This window comes from Balaenoptera acutorostrata, chromosome 6 (assembly GCF_949987535.1).
Source record: "Balaenoptera acutorostrata chromosome 6, mBalAcu1.1, whole genome shotgun sequence".
Taxonomy (NCBI): Eukaryota; Metazoa; Chordata; class Mammalia; order Artiodactyla; family Balaenopteridae; genus Balaenoptera; species Balaenoptera acutorostrata.
The window spans coordinates 97,338,317-97,362,011 of NC_080069.1; the positions used below are offsets into that span (position 1 = coordinate 97,338,317).

General features: G+C 44.7%; 1 protein-coding gene across 7 annotated transcripts in view; it reads right to left on the reverse strand.

Annotated features, from left to right (window-relative positions):
• ABCA1 (ATP binding cassette subfamily A member 1) overlaps positions 1-23,695 on the reverse strand; it is a 139,100-nt gene that overhangs the window by 101,408 nt on the left and 13,997 nt on the right. For 4 of the 7 annotated variants that reach the window (XM_057547563.1, XM_057547559.1, XM_057547562.1 and 1 more), the window contains exon 1: positions 5,013-5,106. Coding sequence is in view for 3 of the 7 variants with exons in the window: in XM_057547558.1 (XP_057403541.1) it covers positions 374-515; positions 5,013-5,106; positions 16,199-16,264 (302 nt within the window). In the remaining 4 variants the exon portion in view is untranslated. Of the gene's footprint in view, positions 1-373; positions 516-5,012; positions 5,107-16,198; positions 16,363-23,695 lie in introns of those variants that run through there. The other 3 variants (XM_057547558.1, XM_007178271.3, XM_007178270.3) reach the window with 1 other exon arrangement.

Genomic DNA, 23,695 nt, shown 5'->3' on the forward strand with positions numbered 1-23,695 from the left:
ATCCCCAGCTCCTGGACCTGCCGTTTCCCACACACAATAAGTGTTTGCTAACTAAGTGTTTGCTCATTAACAGATGAAGCTGATGTGCTATGTCTCCCTTCTCTACTTACCCGCCAGTTTTTGGAGGAAAAGCCCCCAACCACAGGACTTTCATCTACATAACGTTACTCCTAAAATGCACCAAAGTGAGGTCACACAGTCTTAAATCCTGGCGGCAGTTCTCTCTGGTCTCATTCTTTGGACTTTATCACACAAACCGTCACAAAAGAAGCTTCACTCAAACCCAACCATTCAAAATTCCCCGGAGGTTGAGAAGGGAAAGGAAAAGTATTAACTGACAAGTTTGGGAATGAAAACCTGATCCGGTACTTACATGGACTTGTTAAAGTTTCCAACAACCCCGGGGGCCTCACCAGGAGTCGGATAACGGAAACAGGGGTTATTGGCATTACAGATAATCCCCTGAACCCAAGGAAGTGTTCCTGCAGAGGGCATGGCTTTGTTTGGAAAGTGGCCTGTTGAAATCGAGGAGAAGAAAAACACAAGGAGAAACATTAATTCTTTGAAGGATTTGGGACTTGACAGGAACCTCTATCTCTTTTGGTTCCACCAAACATTGCTCCATCCCAAGTCTGTCTGTCCCATTCCCCACATCCCTGGGACCTGCCACCCTGGACTAATCTGACCCTGAGTTGGAAATGTGGCATCAGATAGCGGTTCTTAATCTACTTGATATAGTCTGTTGAGTGGGATTCATGACACCAGCCTTGGGGAAGTGACCAGAGGGGCTGATTAGACCATATACAGAAGCTGCCTGGAGGGCAGCAAGTATTGGCTCCTCATTCCTTCATCTTCTAACACTCACCTCGCCTTTCAGAGACACAGAGGGGCCCTGGCGAGGACCTAATCCAATTCCTTCACACGTGAAGGAGGAAACCACGGCAAGATAAAGTGGCTGATGAAGAACACTCCGGAAGTCAGTGGGCAGGACCAGGGGCAGAATCCACATTTCTGTGATCCCAATCATGCTCCTTCCCTTCCACCTGTGGCCTCCTTTATCTGCTAGCTTTTCTCAGTCCCCCCGGTACTGTCCTCTGTGACCTCTGTTCACCTTCTCCACTAGCTCCCAAGGTCCTCAAAGGCACCTAATGAACGTGCTGACTTGGGGGCAGATGCCATCTCTGAAGCGATGTTAGTTGCTGTTGCTGTTTCTCCTCCCATCAGAGCACCGAGCCCCGTCCAACAGGCCATCTCCTCTCTGTCCCCTTCCCTTCATTACGGAGGAGCTTCGTACAAACAGCAGGACTGCGTGTACAGGGGCTGGTGTGCTGCGTCAAAGGCCATGGGGCTGCTTACGGGGATCAAGATAAATGTGCCCTGGAACCAGGGGCTCCTAACCTGAGACCAAGCACGTGTGGATTCCCGTGACAGAAAGGCTGAGGCTCCACGCTCACCATATTCTCAGGGTTATCTGTGACCCCAAAAGAGTTAACAACCATTAAGAACCATGGCTCTAAGCAGTGAAGAGCCGTACAGCTTCACAGGCTTTAGGGTCAAACCAACTGGGATTTACATCCAGTCTCTGCAACTTGCTAAGCAGTGACTTTGGCCAAGTCACTGACCCCTTAACCCTCAGTTTCCTCATCTATAAAATGGTGATAACAATGCAATCGATTTCGCAGAGCTGTAGTGAGTATTACGTGAGTTTTTACAAGCAAAGCACGCCGCAGAGTGCCTGGCAGAGATTAAGGCTCAGTGAATGGGCCCGTTAGGGTTACTGAGGCGCTGTGGTGGCCAGCCTACCATAGTACTTCCTTGGCTCTTGTCCTGCCAGGAACACTCCTTCCATCACACAGCACCCCCTCCCCCAGGCAGAAACCTGGTTTTATTCAGCTTACTATTTTCATGCAAATGGGCTAACAGAGTCTCCCCAGAAGTTCACCCACAGCCAGGACTTGCTATACTTTGCATTTCAATACTGGGGTCCTTCTATCTTTCTTTTTCTTCTATCCACATTCCAACCAGAGAGGCAACATCCAAAGCAAGGATGAACCAAGATTTGGTCCTTGTGGCCACCCTCTGCAGGGACTCTGGCCTGTTGAACATTTACTCAGTTAATCCCCTTATCTCCCTGTTAATAGTTCAAGGAAAACCAAACAAGGTCCCTTGCCTAAGTCAGCTGCTCCTCATTCAGGGGAGATTTATGTAACCCAACCAAATACTCAAAGGACCAAGGGATTCTCCCCTTTAACCTCCAGGAAATACTGGCACCAAAGGCAGGGTGATGTTGGTCCAGCACACCAACAACATGCTTCAGTCTAAACCTTGGTGAGTGAAGCAAAGACCCTTCCTCGTGTGTTGTGTCCCACCTGATTTGCAAATAAAAGCAGGGTGAGGACTTGGCATTGGTGCACAGGATGACAGTCAAGTAGCTTAATGGAGTCTCATGACCCAGGGAAGTGATTAGGACCTTGATGGGTCTGGGTCAAACTGGGAAAGATTTATTGGGAAGAATTATCTACCATTCCTCTGTTCCTAGAGACAAGACACCTCTGTAAGCCTCACCTTAACTCTCTGCCCTTCCAGCTAGGTCCCTAGAAGGTGGTGAGAACAGGAAGTAAGGTTGCAGTAGTAAGTACATAGATGGAGGGCAAAAGTCTTATCTATCTCCCATAGGTATAGGAATTTCACAACATTTCTGAGAATTGATGGTCTGGATTCAGAGAGATTTGGGTCAAAATTCAACAACTTGCCCAAGATCACAACCTCAGCAGGTGGCAGAGCCAGGATCCAAACAAAGCCGTCTGTCTGATACCAAGGTCTGCACTATTTCCCTTACACCGTCTTGTCTCCTTGTGATAATTCCTGAGAAAGAATAGCTTATCGGATGAAAAAGCTGAGTTTTCCCTAAAATGTGTACTTCAGTGGGGCTTAGGGTAATGCTTATACAAAATCAAATACACACTTGTTCATCAGTCTTTGAGGTTCCAAACAAGAAAGCAGCGTTACCTTCCAGGCCCACAACTGAGTGTGTATTTCACTGTAAGCTCTTTTTCTTTTTGGTGAAATCAGAAAATCACATCTGGTAGAATGTTTTCAGGTTTCGTGGGGTTTTTTAAAACTTGAATATGTATAATGTGTACTGGCAAATTAGCAGGTAAATAACTGCCACTACGTGCCCTGAGAGACACGGGACCAGACCAAGAACACAATTCAAAGGTGACCCCAGCCCTCCCTCTTCCCTGAAGAACTGTATCCTGCACACCTGTAGGGCTGGGGGGATGTGGGTGGAGCTGGTTAATGACAGGAAAAGTCGCTGGAGCCACGGAAAAGAGGTCCCAGCCAAACCTCCCCCATAAATGCTGATCTTTTACACTGGGACATTTTTGCAGTATTAATCCATCCAGCAAGCCCAGCCAGGAGAGAAGGGCTGTGACTGTGGGATAACACAACAACCATATGGGGTAGGTCTTATTATTCCCTTTTTATAGAGATGAGGAAACCCAGGTACAGAGAAGCCAAGCCACTTGCCCAAGGTGACATACCTGTGTTGAAGCCAGGATTCAAACCTAGGTAACCTGACACCTGGAGCTTGTGTTCTCAGCCACTACTGTATTATCTATGCTCACTGAAAAGGCCATCATCCAAACACATGATTGGGAGTCAGATGACCTGAGCTTTATTTCATCACTGTCACTTGATACATATGTGACCTCGGGCAATTCCCTGCACTTCTCTGAGCCCCAGTTTACTTATCAAGAAATTAAAGCAGGGTTTCCCTGGTGGCGCAGTGGTTGAGAGTCTGCCTGCTAGTGCAGGGGACACGGGTTCGAGCCCTGGTCTGGGAAGATCTCACATGCCGCGGAGCAACTAGGCCCGTGAGCCACAACTACTGAGCCTGTGCGTCTGGAGCTTGTGCTCCGCAACAAGAGAGGCCGCGATGGTGAGAGGCCCGCGCACCACGATGAAGAGTGGTCCCCACTTGCCACAACTAGAGAAAGCCCTCGCACAGAAACGAAGACCCAACACAGCCATAAATAAATAAATAAAAATAAAATTAAAAAAATAAATAAAGTCATTGCCATGCAGCTCAAAGGAGTAATTTATAAAAAAAAAAAAAAAGAAATTAAAGCAAATGATAGCAATTATAAAGTCCATTATACAAGGTTGTTATGAGAATCAAATGAAATAATATTAGTCAATCTGAGATGTTCTCCACAAATGCTGCTTAAAATTATATGTTCCGGGCTTCCCTGGTGGCGCAGTGGTTGAGAATCTGCCTGCTAATGCAGGAGACACGGGTTCGAGCCCTGGTCTGGGAAGATCCCACATGCCACGGAGCAGCTGGGCCCGTGAGCCACAACTACTGAGCCTGCACGTCTGGAGCCTGTGCTCCGCAACAAGAGAGGCCGCAACAGTGAGAGGCCCGCGCACCGCGATGAAGAGTGGCCCCCACTTGCCGCAACTAGAGAAAGCCCTCGCACGAACCGAAGACCCAGCACAGCCAAAAATAAATAAATAAAATAAATTTAAAATAAATAAATAAATAAAAGGCTGCTAGTAAAAAAAAAAAAAAAAAAAGAAAAAAAAATTGTTTAAAAAAAAAAAAAAATTATATGTTCCATGATTTGCAACTGTGTGGTAAAGACATAATGCATATGAAAAAGCCCGGCAGGGACCAGATGATAGTGGTATTAAGGTATTGCCTTAGGGGGCTTTTTTAATTACCCCTTTCTGAGCTATCAGTAAGGTTATTTTACTTTCATGATTGAAAATGCATGAAACAGATGTTGGCTATTATTATAATTACTATTATCACCATCTACTAGGACTGAAAATGGTTTCCTGAGCTCATGCCTTATCAAACAATTGAAAGCCTAGCTTTTCTGTTCCGAACCATTTGCACTGTTTCCTAAAGATAGCATCTTGGGAGAGGTCACATTTAGCCCATGCCCATTGCCTGGATTTCGCTTGCCAGCAGTAAGTCTCAGGCGGGATGCTCATATACTCACATTCATGTTGTTCATAGGGTGGGTAGCTCAGCCGCACGGAGATCAGGATCAGGAAGATAAATAGAGGCCAGGCCACTTCCAGCAGCAGCTGACACTGATGGGAAATAAGACAGAGCACTGTGAATTAAACAGAAAAACGTAGATGCCTAATGCTATTGAGCTTTGGGAAATCCACAAAAAAGTTAATTAAACAATCGATCAGGGCTTCCCTGGTGGCACAGTGGTTAAGAATCCGCCTGCCAATGCAGGGGGCATGGGTTCGAGCCCTGGTCCGGGGAGATCCCACATGCCACAGAGCAACTAAGCCCATGCACCACAACTACTGAGCCTGTGCTCTAGAGCCCATGAGCCACAACTACTGAAGCCCACGTGCCACAACTACTGAAGCCCACACACCTAGAGCCTGTGCTCCACAACAAGAGAAGCCACCGCAATGAGAAGCCCGCGCACTGCAACGAACAGCTGCCCCAGCTCGCCACAACTAGAGAAAGCCCGCGCACAGCAACAAAGACCCAACGCAGCCATAAAAATAAATAAATAACTAAATAAATAAACAATTGATCAACTTCTCCAGCGTCTCTTACCACTCTCTAAGCTTTGATAATACTGAATTGTTTGCAGTTCTCACCTTATAACTTACTATTCCATACCTCTGTGTTTTCCCTACAAAAGGGAAGATGCTTCCCATCCTGCTTCATCTGGCTCACTTCCACTCATCCTTCAAGATTCAACCAGGCACAATTTCCTTTACTAAAATCTCAGGCTGAGCTGGAAGCCCTTCTGCTGTGCTCCCAGAGTAACCCATGCATCCTCCTCCCATAACAGTTTCCCTGAGCCCCTGAAATCATGTTTTTATCACTGGCTTCCTCACTGCAATATGAGTACCCTGAAGGCAAGCACTGGATCAAGTCATCTTTGCATCTCCAGCCTTAGCATAGTGTCAGGTATGTTATGACCATTTGTTAAAAGAAGAGGGCCAGGGCAACCTGCTGTGCTAAATACACACCACCTTGGCTCTAAAGGAACACACAAAGTTGCCCCCTGCAGGGCTGAGAATAGGGCTCCAAAGGACAATGGAAATCACACGCAGTTCCATAGTGACCTGAGTGCCCCCAGGACTGGAAAGATCTGGGAAGAGTGCAAAGTCCTTCCCCATCCATCGAGATCTGGTCACCACCTTCTCCAGTGGGTTAGAAGATCATTAAACATATGTAACTGTGATCCACCAGTTAAAGCAATGGGGTTTCTCTAAAGGAAAAACCTGCCTCAGTGAGCTACCAGGGGATAAATAAGCACAGGGACAGGATGGAAATCATGAGACATAATCTAACTAAACCTGTGGTGTTCGGACAACTAGTTCCACGGCCTGAAGCCTCACCTCTTTCATTCCTTTCAGTTCTGGACTCAGATGTTCTAATTAGAATGAACACCAAAGAGCCCAGAATAGTCACGGGCCCTTGTGGTTGAGAGTAACTACAACTGTGGCTTCAGAGCCAAGAGAACACTGATATGAAATCCCTCCTTTTATTTAAACAGAATTTTTTTTGATCCCCAAGTCCATATATTTTTATTGTGGAAATTTTGAAATTAAAAAAAAAAAATACAGAAAAGTAGAAAAAAATAAATATAAATCACCATTAATTCTACTTCCTGGAGATAATCCCTAGTAAATTAAGCTAACAATGGTTCTCCATTAATATTTTTTTGTCTTTTTTTCCTATTCATACATAAATAATGATTTTTCTCTACAAAATTAAGATTATACAGCATATATAGTTTTGTATTTTGCTTTTTCATTGAACATCATACTGGGATTGTTTTCCATGACATAAAATACTCTCTTAAAATACAGATTTTAATGGCCACTTGATACTCCACGCTGTGAACAGATCATAATTAATTTAACCTTTCTGCTTCAGATTGGTTTTAGCTTTTATTATTTGTCGTTGGATTTCTGGTATTTTACATTCCAAAGACCTTTGATATGGTTCCACATTAAACTCTTTTTTAAATCTTCTTTTTAGAAGGAAATACATGGATGAGGACAGTGGATGTCCTAGGATGATAAGAACATGGGTGATTTTTTTAAACACCTTCCTGTGTTTTCAAAATTTTCCATAATGAGCATGTATTACTTCTCTAGTAGAACAAAAAAAAAAAAAAAACCCCACTGTCACCATATAACTATGAAGAATAGTTTGCTCTAGATAGCACACCAGGAAAAAAAAAAGACAAATGGGTCCTTCTTTGGAAGAAAGCATGCTGTCAGTGGGGTCTCCAAGACCAAAGATGGGGCTGGTCTTGCTAAATATTTCTGTAAATAATCCCAAAGAGGTAACACACAGTGAAATCTCCAAGCTTTCAAATGACATTCAGCCTCCTCTACCAGCTGAGCTGCAAGTCCCTCCTTGGGCTCCCCAAGTACCCTGAGCCTCTACCAGCACTGGGCATAGCAGGGGCTCCTCCTCTAGTGTCCCTTTCTTCTCACTGAGCCTGCCGCATGATAAGGGCTTGAAAAATGTGTGTTGAGTGAGAGAATGAACTGAAGTTTACAAAATAATAAAGATGGAAATGTAAGTCAGTTGAGCCCTTTGGGAAAGCAACTTGGCCATATGTATTCAAAAAGATATGTTTATTCCCCTTGACCAAACAGTATTCCTAGAAATTCATCCCACAGAACTAAGTTTAAAATATCTAAAAGCTATATACACTAAGTTACTCATTCTTTCAAACACTATAATGGCAAAGTATTGGAAACAACTTAATTGCACAGCAATAGAGAAATGATTAAATACGGCACATCTACTCAACAATACATTATGCAGTCACTACAACAAGGTTTATGAAACACAGACACTATTAACCATATAATATTAAGTGAAAAAAGTGGAACACAAAATTGTATGCATTCCAAGCTTACAGCTAAATAAAACCACTCACAAATATTAACAGATGGGAGTAAAACTTCCAAAAAACGGTTTAAGTGTGAGTACATTCAGAAAAGAATAATGAAGTTAAAAAAAAAAAAAGCAACAAAACCAAAATTAAATGAAGAGTATGAGTAATCATCAGCCTTGAAGCTCTGAAGCTACTATGTGTACTTTTGCGATAAATAATAGCTACCATTTACTTTTTTAGAGTCAAGTGTGTAGCAGGCACATTATACATGGATTATTTCATTTAAGCCTGCAAACAACCCTGAGATGTAGGAACCATTATTGTCTGTATTTTATATGTGGCAAGGCTAAAGCTCAAGGAAGGGTAAGTCACAGAGAAAGTCAGTGGCAGGGTTGAGATTAGCAGCTAGTTTTGCCCAACTCGTGTGGCCCAGGTAGGAAATGACCCCTCTAGGTGGCACAGTCAAAAAATACCAACAGGTTCCACAGAGGTAAGATGAGTTCATGGCCTATAGGTTTATGATAGTTACGGCCAATCCTGAGCACCTACTGTGTACCAGGGATTTATATACCTCATCTCTAATATTTAATTTTCACAAGAACTTTGGGAGGTAGCTGGTATCACTAGATAGTGAAGAAAGTAAGATTGGGGCAGGTTATGAGCCATAGCCTGGTAAGAGAGTGCACCAGAGTTTGAACCCAGATCTACTGACCCCGACGTGCTTTTGCACCCATCATCCTGCCTCTTACAGAGTCATGTTTGAGATGTATACCTTACAAGATGGCCAAGACTTACAAGACTCCACTTAAGGGCTTCCCTGGTGGTGCAGTGGTTGAGAATCTGCCTGCCAATGCAGGGGACATGGGTTCGAGCCCTGGTCTGGGAAGATCCCACATGCCGCGGAGCAACTAGGCCCGTGAGCCACAACTACTGAGCCTGCGCGTCTGGAGCCTGTGCTCCACAGCAAGAGAGGCCGCGATAGTGAGAGGCCCGCGCACCGCGATGAAGAGAGGCCCCCGCTTGCCACAACTAGAGAAAGCCCTCGCACAGAAACGAAGACCCAACACAGCAAAAATAAATAAATAAATAAAATTAAGAAGTGTTGTAAGAAAGGTTTAATTAAAAAAAAAAAAAAAAAGTTAGGCAACAGAAACATTAAAAAAAAAAAAAAAAAAAAAAAAAAAAGACTCCACTTAAGAGGAGTCTGGCACTCACCAGCCCTCCTGGGCACTGATCTGACCCAGTGAATCAAAGTTTATGTTCCTGGACATCTCTGTAGCCCCACATCTAGGATCCAATAGGGGAGCAGATGCTCAAAATATGTTGATTGATTGAAAAAAAAAAAAATGAATGGATCTTTCCCATGGCACTAATAGCAAAGAGCACGAAGAAAATCTTGCAACTCATTTTCAGCAGCTGAAGCCAGTGGGTGTAAGCAGATTAGGGAAAGAGGTAAGGAAAAGACTGACGGACAATAATGACAGCTAACACTTAAATAGGTCTTACCATGTATCAGCGTTCTAAGTGCTTAACATAGATGAACTCATTTAATCTTCAAATAACCCCATTAGCACTATTATAATACCCAGTTCACAGATGAGGGAACTGAGGCTGAAAGGGTAAATAAATTGCCCAAAGATACAAGCCTGGTAAATGGCAGAGCCAGAATTCAAAGCCAGTCCAACTCAAGGGTGTGTTCTTAGCCACTATGCACCCCAGCCTCCTTACCCCCTGCCCCATTACCAGAGTATCTAGATCTTGATCTTTATAAGCCGTGCTGAGCTGAGATACTAACATGTATGAATGAATGAAGAGACCGTCTCCAAGAGCCAGCACTCAAACCAGAGAACTCGTGACACACAATTCTCTCCGTGCACTTTTACTCTGAACCTCTAAAATTATTTCTGTCATTGAACATAGAATTTGCCTTCCAAACTCAGGGGGCTGTTCTAGGTACTTCTTTTCCTAATAGCCTCCCTCTAGAAACCCAATTCGACTTCTGCCAGGAATGCCATTCTGGCTCCACTCATTGTCAAAATCAGATTTCTCCCCCATCTCTAAGCACTTTAGCACTTTTCCTTTAGAATAGGCCCTCAAAAATATTTGGGTTGGCCAAAAAGTTCATTTGGGTCTTCCATACCAGATGGAAAACCCAAACGAATTTTTTGGCCAACCCAATAGCTTGGAAATAAGACTGATGCTTTACTGCTACACACTCCTATAGAAAACTAGAAAACTCTTCTAAATCTTAGTCTGATGATACCTACCCACCTCCCTCCACATCTGCCCCCACCACGAGGCAGAGGAGATGGAGAGGAACACCGTGTTCAAAAGATGCTTCTTACCAAAGTTAGAAACTCAGAAGCCTTCTTTTAGGTTGGGTATTAAAACAAAAATTCTGATGTTTCAGTAAATTGCTACACTGAGCTGCTCTGGGGACTTTCCACCTCGTTATTCCTCAGCAACAACATGGGGATAATATGAAGGAGCCTTTCTAGAGCAGGGTTTCTCTCAACAGCACTATTGACATTTGCGGCCAGATAAGCGTTGTAAGGAGCCCTCCTGTGAATGTAAGAATGTTTCCCCCATCCCTGGTCCCCGCCCGCCAGAACCAACAGTACCAACCACCCCTGGCCAGGGCTGTAACCGCCAAACAATGTCTCTAGACATTACCCAGTGTCCCTGGGACATTAAAATAGTGCTAGGCTACTTTTAGAATTTGATAAGGTAATACAATTCAATGGGGAAAAGAAACAGATGAAAATATGAAAGACTATTCTGAGAGGTTAAAAAAGTAAAATGTGAGACAATGAATTTTCCCAGTTAACAGGATGTTCATCAAAGCAATAGCACACTCTAGGCTATATCAGCATCACGATGAAAAATACTTATCGATATATACCTCAATTAAGTCTGGACAAATTAAAGTGAAATCTTAAAGATCAAATCAGAGAAATGCTTGAGGGAAAAAGAAATCTGAAAACCACGCCTGCCCTCCCAGAACTGTAAAGCCTCATGCGGTGATGGTGGATTTTTAAATTGGTTTGATCCTTCGGAAGGACATCTGATCGTATATGTCAAGGGCCATTTCCTTGGTCCTAGGAATCGTACTTCTGAGATTTTGGCCTAAGGAAATAATATAAAAATAAGAAAAGGCTATATGTATAAAGTCTTCATAGTAGTTTATGTATAACAGCAAACACGGGAAACATCTGAATGTTGGCAATAGGGTATGAACTTACAAAATGAAAACTGCATTGATGGATTACTGTAATGCTACCGGGAGTGTCAGTGGCATTATCCCATGGCAGATTTGGGCCCAAAAGATCCTGCCCCTCCTCTTACTAATTTACTAACTTATAACACTTTCTTCACCTGTGGAACAAAAATTGTAATGCATACCTCTCAGAATTGCTGTGAAAATCAAGAAGATAACAGATACAAAAGTACTTTCAAAAGTACAAAACACAGCCTACACATCAAGAATCATTATTATAAATATGTAAATTATTTGGAAACACGGCAGCATATATGCCAAATGATGTTAAATGAAAGAGGAAAACAGAGCACAAAATGGTATGTATGTATGTATGTAATGATTATAATTGTCTCCTTGGGCTATCGTCCTTCAAGTCCCCTCAGTGCCAAGGACCACGTCATCTGACCCTCGTCATCATGACCCATCTACCTCAGAGACTCCTTCTGCACATAAAATAAAATTCAGCTGCCCTTGCTCAGCTCCATGGCTGCATGATCTGCCCCTGCTGACTCCCAACTCACCTCCAGCCAGTCTTCCTTCAGTGCCACTGGCTTTCCTGTTCTTTGACTCCAGAACATGCGTTAGGCCCGTGGCCTTCACACCCTCTGTCTCTCTGCCCGGAATCCAGTGGCCTGACGGCTGAGCTCCTGATCTTCCCCTGGCTAACTGCTGCTCGAACTTCAAGGCTCTCAGCTTAAATGTCATGACCTTCTATTCTAAATTAACTCCCTATCCACAGCCTGGTAGTACCTAACATAGTAGAACAGTTTGGGTTTTTTCCTTCATAGCACTTATCACAGTTTGTTATGAGATTTCTACTTATGTGATAATGTGCTTCATATCTGCTTCCCTCACTGAACTGTAAGCTCTATGAGGGCAGGGATCCTGCCTGTATACCCAGCACACTATCTTACGTGCAGTAGATGTTCAATAAATATCTATCCAAAGGAAACAACAAATGGCTATTTGTTCTAACTTTCCTCATTCCAAAGAAGTGGAAACTAAAACTCAGGAAAAATGAGTTTCCCTGAGCCATTGAGACATATAGTGGCCAAGCTGGAATTAGAACTGAATGAGAATTAGATAATAATTAGAATTCTTATCTGGATTTGAACCAGCAATGCCAGGCCAGGACTAAGGACAGGAAAGAAATGTATCAGGTGAAATTAGAAGCCGGGTGGAGGTGCAGAAATTTTGCGTCTATGCTATAAAATTCTCTAGTGGCTCTTAAATGAGGAGTCTTAATTTTTATTTATTTGATAGCTTATTCCTTGTCATTAAACAATCCCCAAATATTGATACTCTAATATTGATATATGCAGAAATTAGAATTATCTATTTTCCCAGACACAGCTAGACAGATCTAAATGAGAAAATCAATGGCAAAGAGAAAAAAGAGAGGCCATATGGCCGTACTCTGTCCCATCTGTTCCATGGGGACCTTGGCCTCTGGCTCAGCCTAAAACCAGATGAGGATCCGGAGAACTCTGAAGCCCCTCGCCCTTCCTGTCCCAAGCCCTGTTTGTGCTCAGTGACTGCCACCCACACAAGTTAACCGTTACTTTGGACCCAAACTGAGCTTTGCACCCAACTTATGCAACTCAATTTCAATGTATTCTTTGCCCAACAGGAACAGCGGAAATCTACCCCTGGCTGATGGTCCCCATGAGTCTGCATAATGGGAGCACAAGAGAGAGGTCCCCAGGATTCATTAGCAAACAAGGACACAGAGTGAAAGGGCAAATGGCCACCTTTCAGGAAGGTTGCTCGGGGTTTACTGTTCAGCACCCAGCTTTTACATCTTTCTTCCCATCTGCCTGCACACAAGGCCCCTATAGCAGGGGAGCCTCCTTGAGACCTGTAAACTAATGGCCCATTTAACGCATTTACCCCCCACCCCGTTCAGCAAATACTTATTAAGCATATCCCCAGTGCCAGGCTCTAGGGCCAAGTGTGTACATCCAGGATCTCAGAAGGAGGAAATCAAGCAATGGTCTTCCATACACTGTGGGCAAGAACTATTTGGAGCTGCTAACTTCTTCCCCTGCCTACTGGGCAGAGCTCGTTCTGACTATGTGAGCTAACAAAGTGGTACCAAAACCCTAAACAGGTTCCATTGTCTATAAAACAATATATCTAGAGATCCAAGCCAGGGGGATTGGGAAGTAGCTACAGCCAGCACTTGAGATCCATGGGCATTAAATCTTTCATGCAGATAAGGCAAAGCCTGCTAAAAAAGGGCCTGTGCCTGTAGGGCCACCAGGAAATTGGTTCTGGTGCTACTTCCATGACCCACCCACTCTGGACCCCTGTCCCCTACCCCAAACCCCAATCCCATCAGCTGTACAAGAAGCAGGTCAGATCTTTCCAGCTCTGACAACCTAAGCATGTGCAACCTGAAATAAACCACCCTTTGTTTCCGGTTTGGCAAAATACATTTCCTGTAGAAATCAGGAAGGGGGGACAAGCTAGCAGGCAGTAGGTGTAACACCTAGAAAAGCCCTTTTGTGTCAGGATGCTGTCTCCTTCTTACTCTTTCAACAAGAACTCTGCCACAAGGCCAAAAACTGCCTTTGACTAAGCCCGCCTATCTCTCTACTTGTAATGCTTTTTAAACTGATAAGCAATATTGAGCAAGAAGCAGCAAGACTAGTAGAGACTGGCCCAGCCTGGATGGCCCAATCCCAAATCCTGTTCCAGGACCCTGTGCTGCTGATTCCTTGGTTGACCTTGGGGAAATCCCTTCCCTGCTTTGTGCCTCAGTGTTCTTATCTGTAAAATGACAGGTTTGGGTTGGACTGCCCTTGAGACCTTGCATCACTAAGATGATATAGTTCTTTCCACTACTCACCGGCTAATGGACACAGCACAGCAGAGACAGTTGCCCATCACGTGGGCTGCTGCCACTATGATGAGAAGAGGCAGGGGACCTGGACCACACAGTAGCTAAGAAATGAGATTAGGAGGTGACCGTATAGGTCTTTGGAACACCAGGACCTGGGCAGAGCCATGGGAGGCAGGGGCAAAGGCAAGGAAGGGGTTAGAAACTGCAAGACTGAAGATAGAAAAAATAATAATACCACTGAAGAGCAATCTGACATAATGGTTTAGAGAACCAACTCTAGAGTCACACATATACACACATATCCATGAGGGATTATATATGAGTTCTATGTCAGGATTTTAAAATTTTGTGTTTTCATTTCAATGGTCATCTAAGCAAATGTGAATAAACATATCTGGATTTTTCTGAATGCCTACTTTATAACCAAGTTCTGGAACAAGATTTCAAGCCTAAGTTTATATTTGTGTTTGTGATTGTGTTAGTACCTATATAATTGTAGCAGACCAATGAGAAAGGCACAGATGCAGACGCAACTTGTGAATGATGAGATTGGACCAAATGAAAGCCAAATGATATCAAATGAAGGTCACTGGAAAAAACGATTGGAAAATTGAATCATTAGCACATAGTAATATAGACTGTCCAAACTCAAACGAATAAGCATTCACTACCATAGTCACATTGTTACCTATAATATGGCTTCAGCTAAACAGTGTCAGCTGCCTTACTACATTAACAGTACTGGTTTTGCAATTTTGTTTGCGTTTAATTTGTAAGTTTGTATGGGTCATATGGCCTGTAAGAATAAGGGGTTTATATCTAGTTTCATATATGTTCATATTTAAGTAACATTATAATAAAAAAATAAATTTAGTGAACAGAGGAGAACCTTGACATTTTTGTTCTTTTTTTTTTTTTTTTTTTTAAAAAGACATTATTTATTCATTTACTTTTTTTTTTTTTTTTTTTAATGAGTTTGTTTATTTTTTTTGGCTGTGTTGGGTCTTCATTTCTGTGCGAGGGCCTTCTCTAGTTGTGGCGAGCGGGGGCCACTCTTCATTGCGGTGCGCGGGCCTCTCACTATCACGGCCTCTCTTGTTGCGGAGCACAGGCTCCAGACGCGCAGGCTCAGTAGTTGTGGCTCACGGGCCTAGTTGCTCCGCGGCATGTGGGATCTTCCCAGACCAGGGCTCGAACCCGTGTCCCCTGCATTGGCAGGCAGATTCTCAACCACTACGCCACCAGGGAAGCCCCGACATTTTTGTTCTTTTAAAGAACGGCCGGCCAAGCATTAGTCTAGTTTCAGAAACACTGAATTAAGTTATATCCAAGATCCCTTATAGCTCTTTGAGTCTAAGAAAGATGAACATTTCGGTTGCAGATGTGTTAAGCTTCATGAGGACAGCCAAATGGGGATGTAGGTTTAGAATTCAGGAAAAAAGGCAGGGCAGGAAACAGACATTTAGAAGCCTACTACAGAGAGGTGCGGCTAAACCCAGGAGACTAGACAGGATCTCTAGGAGTGTTCAGAGAGGGAGAAGCCAAGAGCTGATGTCGGAGCTTCAGAGAGGTCACCGGGCCTTATAGCCTTTATCTTCTCATGGAAAAATACCATTCACCTGTGAGTTAAAGATGGCCTTCTCGGGATTACTGAAAGGGTCATTGTCCCATCCAGAAGTGAATGGCTTAGAACACTCCACAGAAATAAAACAAATCTCAGTTTTATATTCCTCCAGGCTTGCAGTCAAAGCTGACAGGAAAGAGTCCACGCTGACACTAACAGATCCAGCCTTTGATCTCTAAGAGCTGGGCCACGAACTCACTTCATTTCCACTGCCCAGAAACCATTAGATGCTCTTGGAGAGCCAGGTGGCCCCCAGGGCTGCAGCAAAAGTTAAGCGGAAGATGGCAAAGGGGCAATTCTGTGCCAGATTCCAGAGGTCAGAACTCAGGCCTGGGTACTAGCACACACCAAAGCTATCATTTCTTCCTGGTTGCCAATCTGCTCCCTGTGATAAGTGACGGGGCTCGATCAGGACCCTACACACAGTCCCGTGTCCACCAGGGCAGATTCATTCAATCATTTTGAGAAAACCAAGAAGACTCCCTTTCCCCCCTCCTCCCCTCCCAACTCAAAATCAGGAAGAAAAGCATGGGAGAACCCCCAGAGAAACCCAGGCTTACTGTTTGTCTTCTTCTGAAAGTGAGGTTCTTCCACAGCAGCAACCTCAGCTGAGGCCAACAAGCCATGTTACCTCAGCCGACACCACAGCAGCCTGCGTGTGGCTCGGGAGCCCGTGGAGGAAGTGGCCGGAGCTCACAGCGGGGACGCTGTGGCTGGTCATTAACTGAAAGATAAAGCAAGAGGGGAGAGCGCCGTCAGTTTTTGCTGCAAAGCTATACGCCAGTGAGGGCTATTGCACCAGCCCTCTCACCTGAGCCCTCAAACCCAGCTCTGCCTCATGACTACTTCTCCATTAAGTCATGAGTCCCCAACTTCTAGCCTTGGGGTCTCTGGTAAACAGGGATTCTGGAGGTTTTCTGGCAGTAGCCTGGGAGTGAGTCATTATTATCCCAATCAATTGAGCTCCACTGGTGTGATCATTTGGGAATGAAAAATGCACTTATGAAGGCAGACCTACGTGAGCAACCTTAGGTGGCCAAAACCCTGAGATTGCAAAGGGCATATTGGAATCCTAGAGACCTGCCTCCCTTCGCTAAGAAACTGCCTCCCCTCTCAGAAAATGTCAGTAGCATTTATAAATTTTGCCTTGAACCTGGAGTGACTTATGCTAGTCCCTGAAATTTGCTGCAAGCTACGTTTTCATCTGGCCCCGAAGTTGAGTCCTTCCGGTGATAAATGGCACCATCGATAAAGCAGTTTCCTAGTCTGGAAAGTCACAGCGTGTCTTAGAGGTGATGGTATCTTAGATGGTGTGAGTAAACACCAAGGAAATGCCAAGGACACCTGGCTCCCAGGTGATGAGGACAACCCCAGTGCTGTGTGTGTGTGGAAAGGAAACAATATCCCATTGAGAAAAACAAGGCAGCTAAGGCAGACGGAGAGCATCACCTGTGAAACTGACAAGCTCTCATTGTCCGGACATATGCACATTTCTGGTCTTGCTACACCTGCACCTGCACACAAGGCCCGCCTACGCCTTGTCAGGTGTCACAGGTGCCTCCTTGGAGGACTGTTTTGCCATGCTGGGGGCGGGGGTTCTCATAAACAGGGGATACAACCTTCTGTGTGTCCCTGCTGCCCCCTCAACAATGGTATTCATTTAATACTGGAATAATCCCAGGTAGTCATACTAAAATTAAAGTTGGGGAAAGGGTGAAAAATGAAAACTGGAAGCAGGGAGGGATACACAGGTCAAAGCTACGCCCTGATTCCACTTCACAGTCATGAACCCTTAGCAGAAATCAGAAACCAGCTTTACCTCTAAAATGGCTCATTTAATCATTGTGGCCTGTGGTGGAGTAGAGGTGGGATATTAGGCCCAAGGAACAAACAGCAAAAACAGCTAAGAATGTAGTGAGCACTTGTGCATACAAAACCAAGTACTGGACTAAATATCTGTGGGTCCAAACAGACCTCAATGCAAAGGTTGATCTATAGCAGGATTTTACCCTCTTGGTCCCCACCCCACAAGGACCTGGATTAAAAACTTCTAAAAAAGAAGAGGGAATGGAAGGAGTCTGCAGTGTCTGAGAAGAAGGACTGACTCTACTATTATGTATTTTAATTCATTCATTGACAAGCCAACAAATCAGGGATTCCTCTGAAATAGTCAAGTCTTGGGACCTATTTCTTTTTTCTTTTTATTTATTGATGTATTTATTTATTCGGTTGCACTGGGTCTTAGTTGCAGCAGCTGGGCTCCTTAGTTGTGGCTCTTGGGCTCCTTAGTTTTGGCACGTGGGCTCCTTAGTTGCAGCAGGCGGGCTCCTTCGTTGCGACTCACCAGCTCCCTAGTTGTGGCATGTGAACTCTTAGTTGTGGCATGCCTGTGGGATCTAGTTCCCTGACCAGGGATTAAACCTGGGCCCCCTGCATTGGGAGCGTGGAGTCTTAACCACTGCGCCACCAGAGAAGTCCCCCTATTTCTTTTCTTTATCGTTTGCTCAGCAAACCTCTAGTTGGACACAGATGCCGCCCCCCCCGAAAAAAATTCTCACTCCGAAAAGAAGAGTTAAGTCAGCACTGTGTCCATCCGCAATTTGTTGTTTAAAGATGGCAACTGGCCTCCAAGCGCTGAGAGCCAGAATTTGATTGTGAGCTGCGTGCTTGCAATCCCAAATTATTTTGAAAGTGGCCTAGGACAGGGCTTGCATTCCAGAAACACAGAAATAAATAATTAGCTAGATTTTTCTCATGCGAAAGCTGCTCTCCAGGAATCACTTAGTTAATTTAGAAGCTACAAGAATCTTTTCAGATCCCCAAGGTAACAATGAGGAGGTTGGAACACAAGTTTGTAATTAAAAAAGGAAAACTGGGGGCTTCCCTGGTGGCGCAGTGGTTGAGAATCTGCCTGTCAACGCAGGGGACACGGGTTCGAGCCCTGGTCTGGGAAGATCCCACATGCCGCAGAGCAACTAGGCCCGTGAGCCACAACTACTGAGCCTGCGCGTCTGGAGCCTGTGCTCCGCAACAAGAGAGGCCGTGATAGTGAGAGGCCCGCGCACCGCGATGAAGAGTGGCCCCTGCTTGCCGTGACTAGAGAAAGCCCTCGCACAGAAACGAAGACCCAACACAGCCAAAAATAAATAAATAAATAAAATTTTTTTAAAAAGGAAAATTAACTTAGCAGAAAGAGAGCCTAGACAGGAATTAGGCCCAGCTTCCCAACTATGTGCCCTTGGCCAAATCTTTATGCTCTCTGAGCATCAATTTCCTCATTATAAAATGAGGGTGACAATACCTACCTTGCATGATATTCAATGGATTCAATGAGACGATATAAGTAAGTACCCAACAAAGCACACGGCACACTGTAAGTGTCAAAGAAATGAGTTCCCTTCTCCCCACTTTTCTTTCTCTGGTCTATCAGTACCCTCTAATAGAGAAATGGTTATATCCTGTCTAAACAATCTTTTCTACTCCATTATTTCTAGCAAATCCAATGTGGGTTTCCGGCAAAGTAGGAAGGATGAAATCAGAATGGCCTGGTGTCAGAGACCCCCAGGCCCAAACCAGGACACAGAATCCCCTAAATCTGAGTGGAGAATCTCAGAGGAAAAGAAGACACGCCTCTATAGAATGTTCACGAGAAGAGAACAGCTAGGAGGAGGCTTTTTGGAGAGTATTTTCCTAAAGCAGAGTTTCTGGGTCTCCAGACATGGATTCTGGCCTCAGAGACCCTCCAGGAGACACGCAGAGAAGTCAGCGAGAAGTAGCCTGGAGCAGCAGTGGAAGGTCTTGCTCTGGCTTCGCTGGGTACCAACAGGCAGGCTTCTTGCCTGACTTCCCCTACCCACCGTGACACAGACCTCGGCCTCCCGCATAATCCCCTCCTCCCACCTCAGAACACGGTGACCACAGCTGGGAGCAATTTTGCCCAAAGAGGAGGGTTTGGCAATGCCTGAATTCCTCTGCTCAGGTAACTGAATCCAAAGGGACATTTCTACATCCAAGGAAGCAAACAAACAAACCAAAACCAAAAAGAAGGCCGTACTATGGACTAGATTTCTCAATGTTTCAAAGCTAGTAGCACACTCGCTTCTGCCCTTATGCACATTTCCAGTTACTGGCTGGAAAGGGTCCTACTTCACAATCACGGCCAGTCAATAGGCCACCCTGTTCTGGCTCCTGCGTGACCAAAACAGCCACTTCCCTGGGTTCCCTGCCTCCGGTCTTGCCCCCTCCATCCATTTATCACAGAGCAACCAAAGTTATTCCACTAAACCCAAGTTCCAGGTATGCCACTTGCCCACTTAAAACCTCTGCCAGCACCCCACCGCCCTGAGGATAAAGTCCAGTCCTCACCTTGGTTTAGCTGGTCTCCCCGATGACTCCAGCCTCCTCTCTCACCACTCCCCACCTCCTAAACCAGGCCCCGCAAAACTACCCACGGCTCCAAATGGACTGCCCTCTCTCCTACCACAGGGACTCCCGTGTGCTCCCGGTCCTGAAACTACTGCTTCCAACACTGTCAGCCTCGCCAGCTCTTCTTCAACTTTAGGATCCTGTCCTGACCACACTCGGTTAGGAGCCCCTCCTAGGTGCACCCAGGGCAGCCTCTGTTTTCGCTTGCATCGTTTCGGCCACCTTCTGAGTCCACGGGACCTCTTTCTTCATAGCAGTTTTCCCCAGCATGCAAAACAGTATCAGGCATAGAGTAAGCCCTCAGGGAATATTTGCTCAATTAATTAACTACAAGATGGGCATGAGAAATAGGGATTCAGGATGGAAGGGTGGTGGCATTCCTGGGCCCGTGATAACCGGTTTCTCAAGCTTGATTAACTGATTCAGGCAAATTGTCCCCAGGGAGGGGGCTCTATGTTCACCACACACTTGTGACGGCCACAAGGACTGCTGAGCTTCCCAGGTGACTCCTGGGACATCTGGGAAAGTGTAATTGAATCTAGCTAGGCTTCCCACAAACAGGTTTAGCTAAGGCCCTCCCAAGGCCAGAGGAACCATGAAATCTGCTTTCTCCCCACCTTCATGCCAAGTCCTAGGCGCTCCCTCTCTAGGTCTTTGCATCAGTCACCCAGGTGGATCACGCTTTGCCAAAATTTAACATAGTTCCATACTCTAACCTTTTTTGTACAGTATGACCTTGCGGAAGCGACTGTTCAAATCTTTGGCCAATTTTTTTTTTTTTAATTTCACTTCAAGTGCCACTGATATTCTAAAATTATTAATACCTAGAGAATACCACAGCCTGCTGAACCGTGACCTTCTCAAATAAGCAAAGATCATTAGTTGCAGAGAAATGCAAACTAAAACCACAATGAGATACCACTGCATACCCACTAGAACTACTGCAATTTTTAAAATTGGGAAGTGTTAGTATGTGGAGCAACTGGCGCTCTCATACATTGCTTGTGGAAATGAAAAACGGGACAGGCACTTTGTAAAATACTCTGGCAGTTTCTTGTAAAGTTACGCACAGACTTATAGCCCAGCCATCCCATCCCAGGTATTTACCCGAAAGAAATGAGAGCATATGTTCACACAGAAACCTGTATGTGAACATCTATAGAAGTCTTATATAGAATAGCCAAAACTGGAAACAATCCAAATGTACATCAATTAGTGAATAAATTAAAATGGAGTACTACTCAGCAATAATAAAAAGGACTGCACTACTAATACACGCAACAGCATGGGTGGATCTCAAAAGCCTTATGCTAAGAGAAAAAAGCCAGACTACATACCGTATGAGTCTATTTGTATGACATTCTGGAAAGGTGAAACAATGGGGACAGAAATCATATCAGTGGTTGCCAGGGGGTGGGGGAGAGGACAGACTGCAAAGAACATTGAGTGATGGAAATATTCTACACCATGACTGTGGTAGTGGTTATACATATACTATACACATTTATCAAAACTCATCTAACTGTACATGCAAAAAGGCTAAATTTAACTGTACGTCAATTATATGTCAATAATTTGATCTCCCTCCCCCAAAAAACCTGTGTTCTATGACAATAATTCACATACTCCACAAGTCAAGTCATGCCTTGGAAGACCTAAGTACTGCATAGTGTAAAGCTTGACTATTGTGTGATTCCCTAGGAAGGTAAATAGTGAATAAAATCTTCACCCCCTGTTCATTCCACAAACAACTGCAGCCTTAACTCTGCCAGGCTGCCATCAGCCACAGCAAATATTTACTGAATGCCTATTATGTGCAGGTGCTGTTCCAGACATTGGAGATTCAGCAGTGAACAAAAGTGGCAAAGTTCCTGCTCTCATGGACCTTCTATTCTAGCAAGGAGGTATAAAACAGACAAATAACAGTGTGTTGTTAAGGCAGTGGGTGATAGGAGTAATGAAGAAAAATAAAGCAGAGTAAGCAGGCAGAAAGTAACGAGGGGTGGGTAACCCCTTTCTTTAGGACAGTGAAATGAGAGTGTGTCATATGCTACTGGCAAAAGGGTCACCAAGTGACAGCGGGGATCGTGAATTCTTTTAACTTTTCCCTAAACCAAAACCTGAAATGTCAGACAGACTCAGTGATGCTGGCAAGAGAAAAAATATAGGTTCACAGGAAGCCTGGCGTCATGGGGGAAATGACGACCCCAATCAACACCTACTGCACTGCTCCCCCAACCCCCTTCCTCACCAAAACATTTGGCCCTTGTGAACTTCACATGTAAGTTTCAAAGAGCGATGAGAAATATAAAGAAGAAAGGAGGAGAGAGGAAGAGGCAGACATGCTAGAAAGACAAGGTGGGAGGGTTTTTTCCCACTTAGTGAAGTCAAAAGGAAAAGAGGAACTACATCCCGTGACTGCCTTCTACCCTCCTAGAGCATTAAATCTGTCTACAGAAACGTAGTAAGGAAAAAAACGGCACGTGTTTACACTGCTACCCGAAACTCTTAGTTTGTGCAGTAACCAAGGGTTGGTTGGTCTTTTTCCTTCCCGCAAGAACACTGTGAGCGCGTGAGACTGAGCTTCTGTCAAAGGGTGGGAGCCAACCCTCTAGCCTGCTCGCTCCAGGAGAGGACGGTCTCCAGTGGGGACCACACAGCCGCCGTTTCTCACTGGAGCAGAGAAGTCGGCTCCTCGAGGCAGAAGAGGACAACCTAGCGCAAGGCCATCCCCCAGCTGATAGAAAGAGTTTACTGTGGCTTTGGAGACCCGCTCCCACCACACCCCAATCTTACAGAGAAGCCAAGGCCCCAAAAAGCAAGTGGCCTGCCCAGACTCACCCCCTAGAGTTAGAGCTGGCCCCCAGGTTTCTCAAGAAATAACTTGTCAACAACTGTTCCCACTTTCTCACTATTATATCCCTCCTACAGTTCTGCTTGTTCTTCTGAACACATTTTTCCTATCAGTTCTACCCAAATAGTTCATACACTGCAAATATGCAGTCAGCAACTAATTTTCGTCTTCCAAAACCAGTGGTTTTATGGCAGCTATTCCTCTAAATTTTAAACAAATAAATAGATAGATAAATAGATAAATTTGTGTGTGTGTTCTTCTTTGTTAGACAAATTTCCCCACAGTCACCAGAAGTGAGATAGAAGTTGAAACCTGTGACAACAGCAATCAGCATCTCTCCTGACAAAACTGTTTCTAGATGTCTTATCTCAATAAATAACTAGCCGTTAACAAAAGCAGGAGGTGGATTTACGGCAGGATTTAACTATATCACATATGAATTGCAGTAAACGTGTTGGCGGTAAAGCTCAACGAATGGCCTCTTCATGAGATGCTGATGCAAATGCAAGGATCACAGGTGTTGCTGCATCTCGTCTCCAGAGAGATGTAGAGGGTCCTGAAGAATGAAGATATGAAAGCTGTAAGCCCACCAGAGCATGCTTGCTTGGAAAAGGTCTGTTCTTTAATTGCCTCTCTGAGTATATGTCTCTGGATCAGTAGCCACATTCAGGGAAAAGGCTAGTGAAGTTACTGACAGTCAGAAAACCAGGCTGGGACAGGCTCATTGCACCCATGACTGAAGACAGGACACGGCTGCCATGGTGGAAGGAGGGGTGTC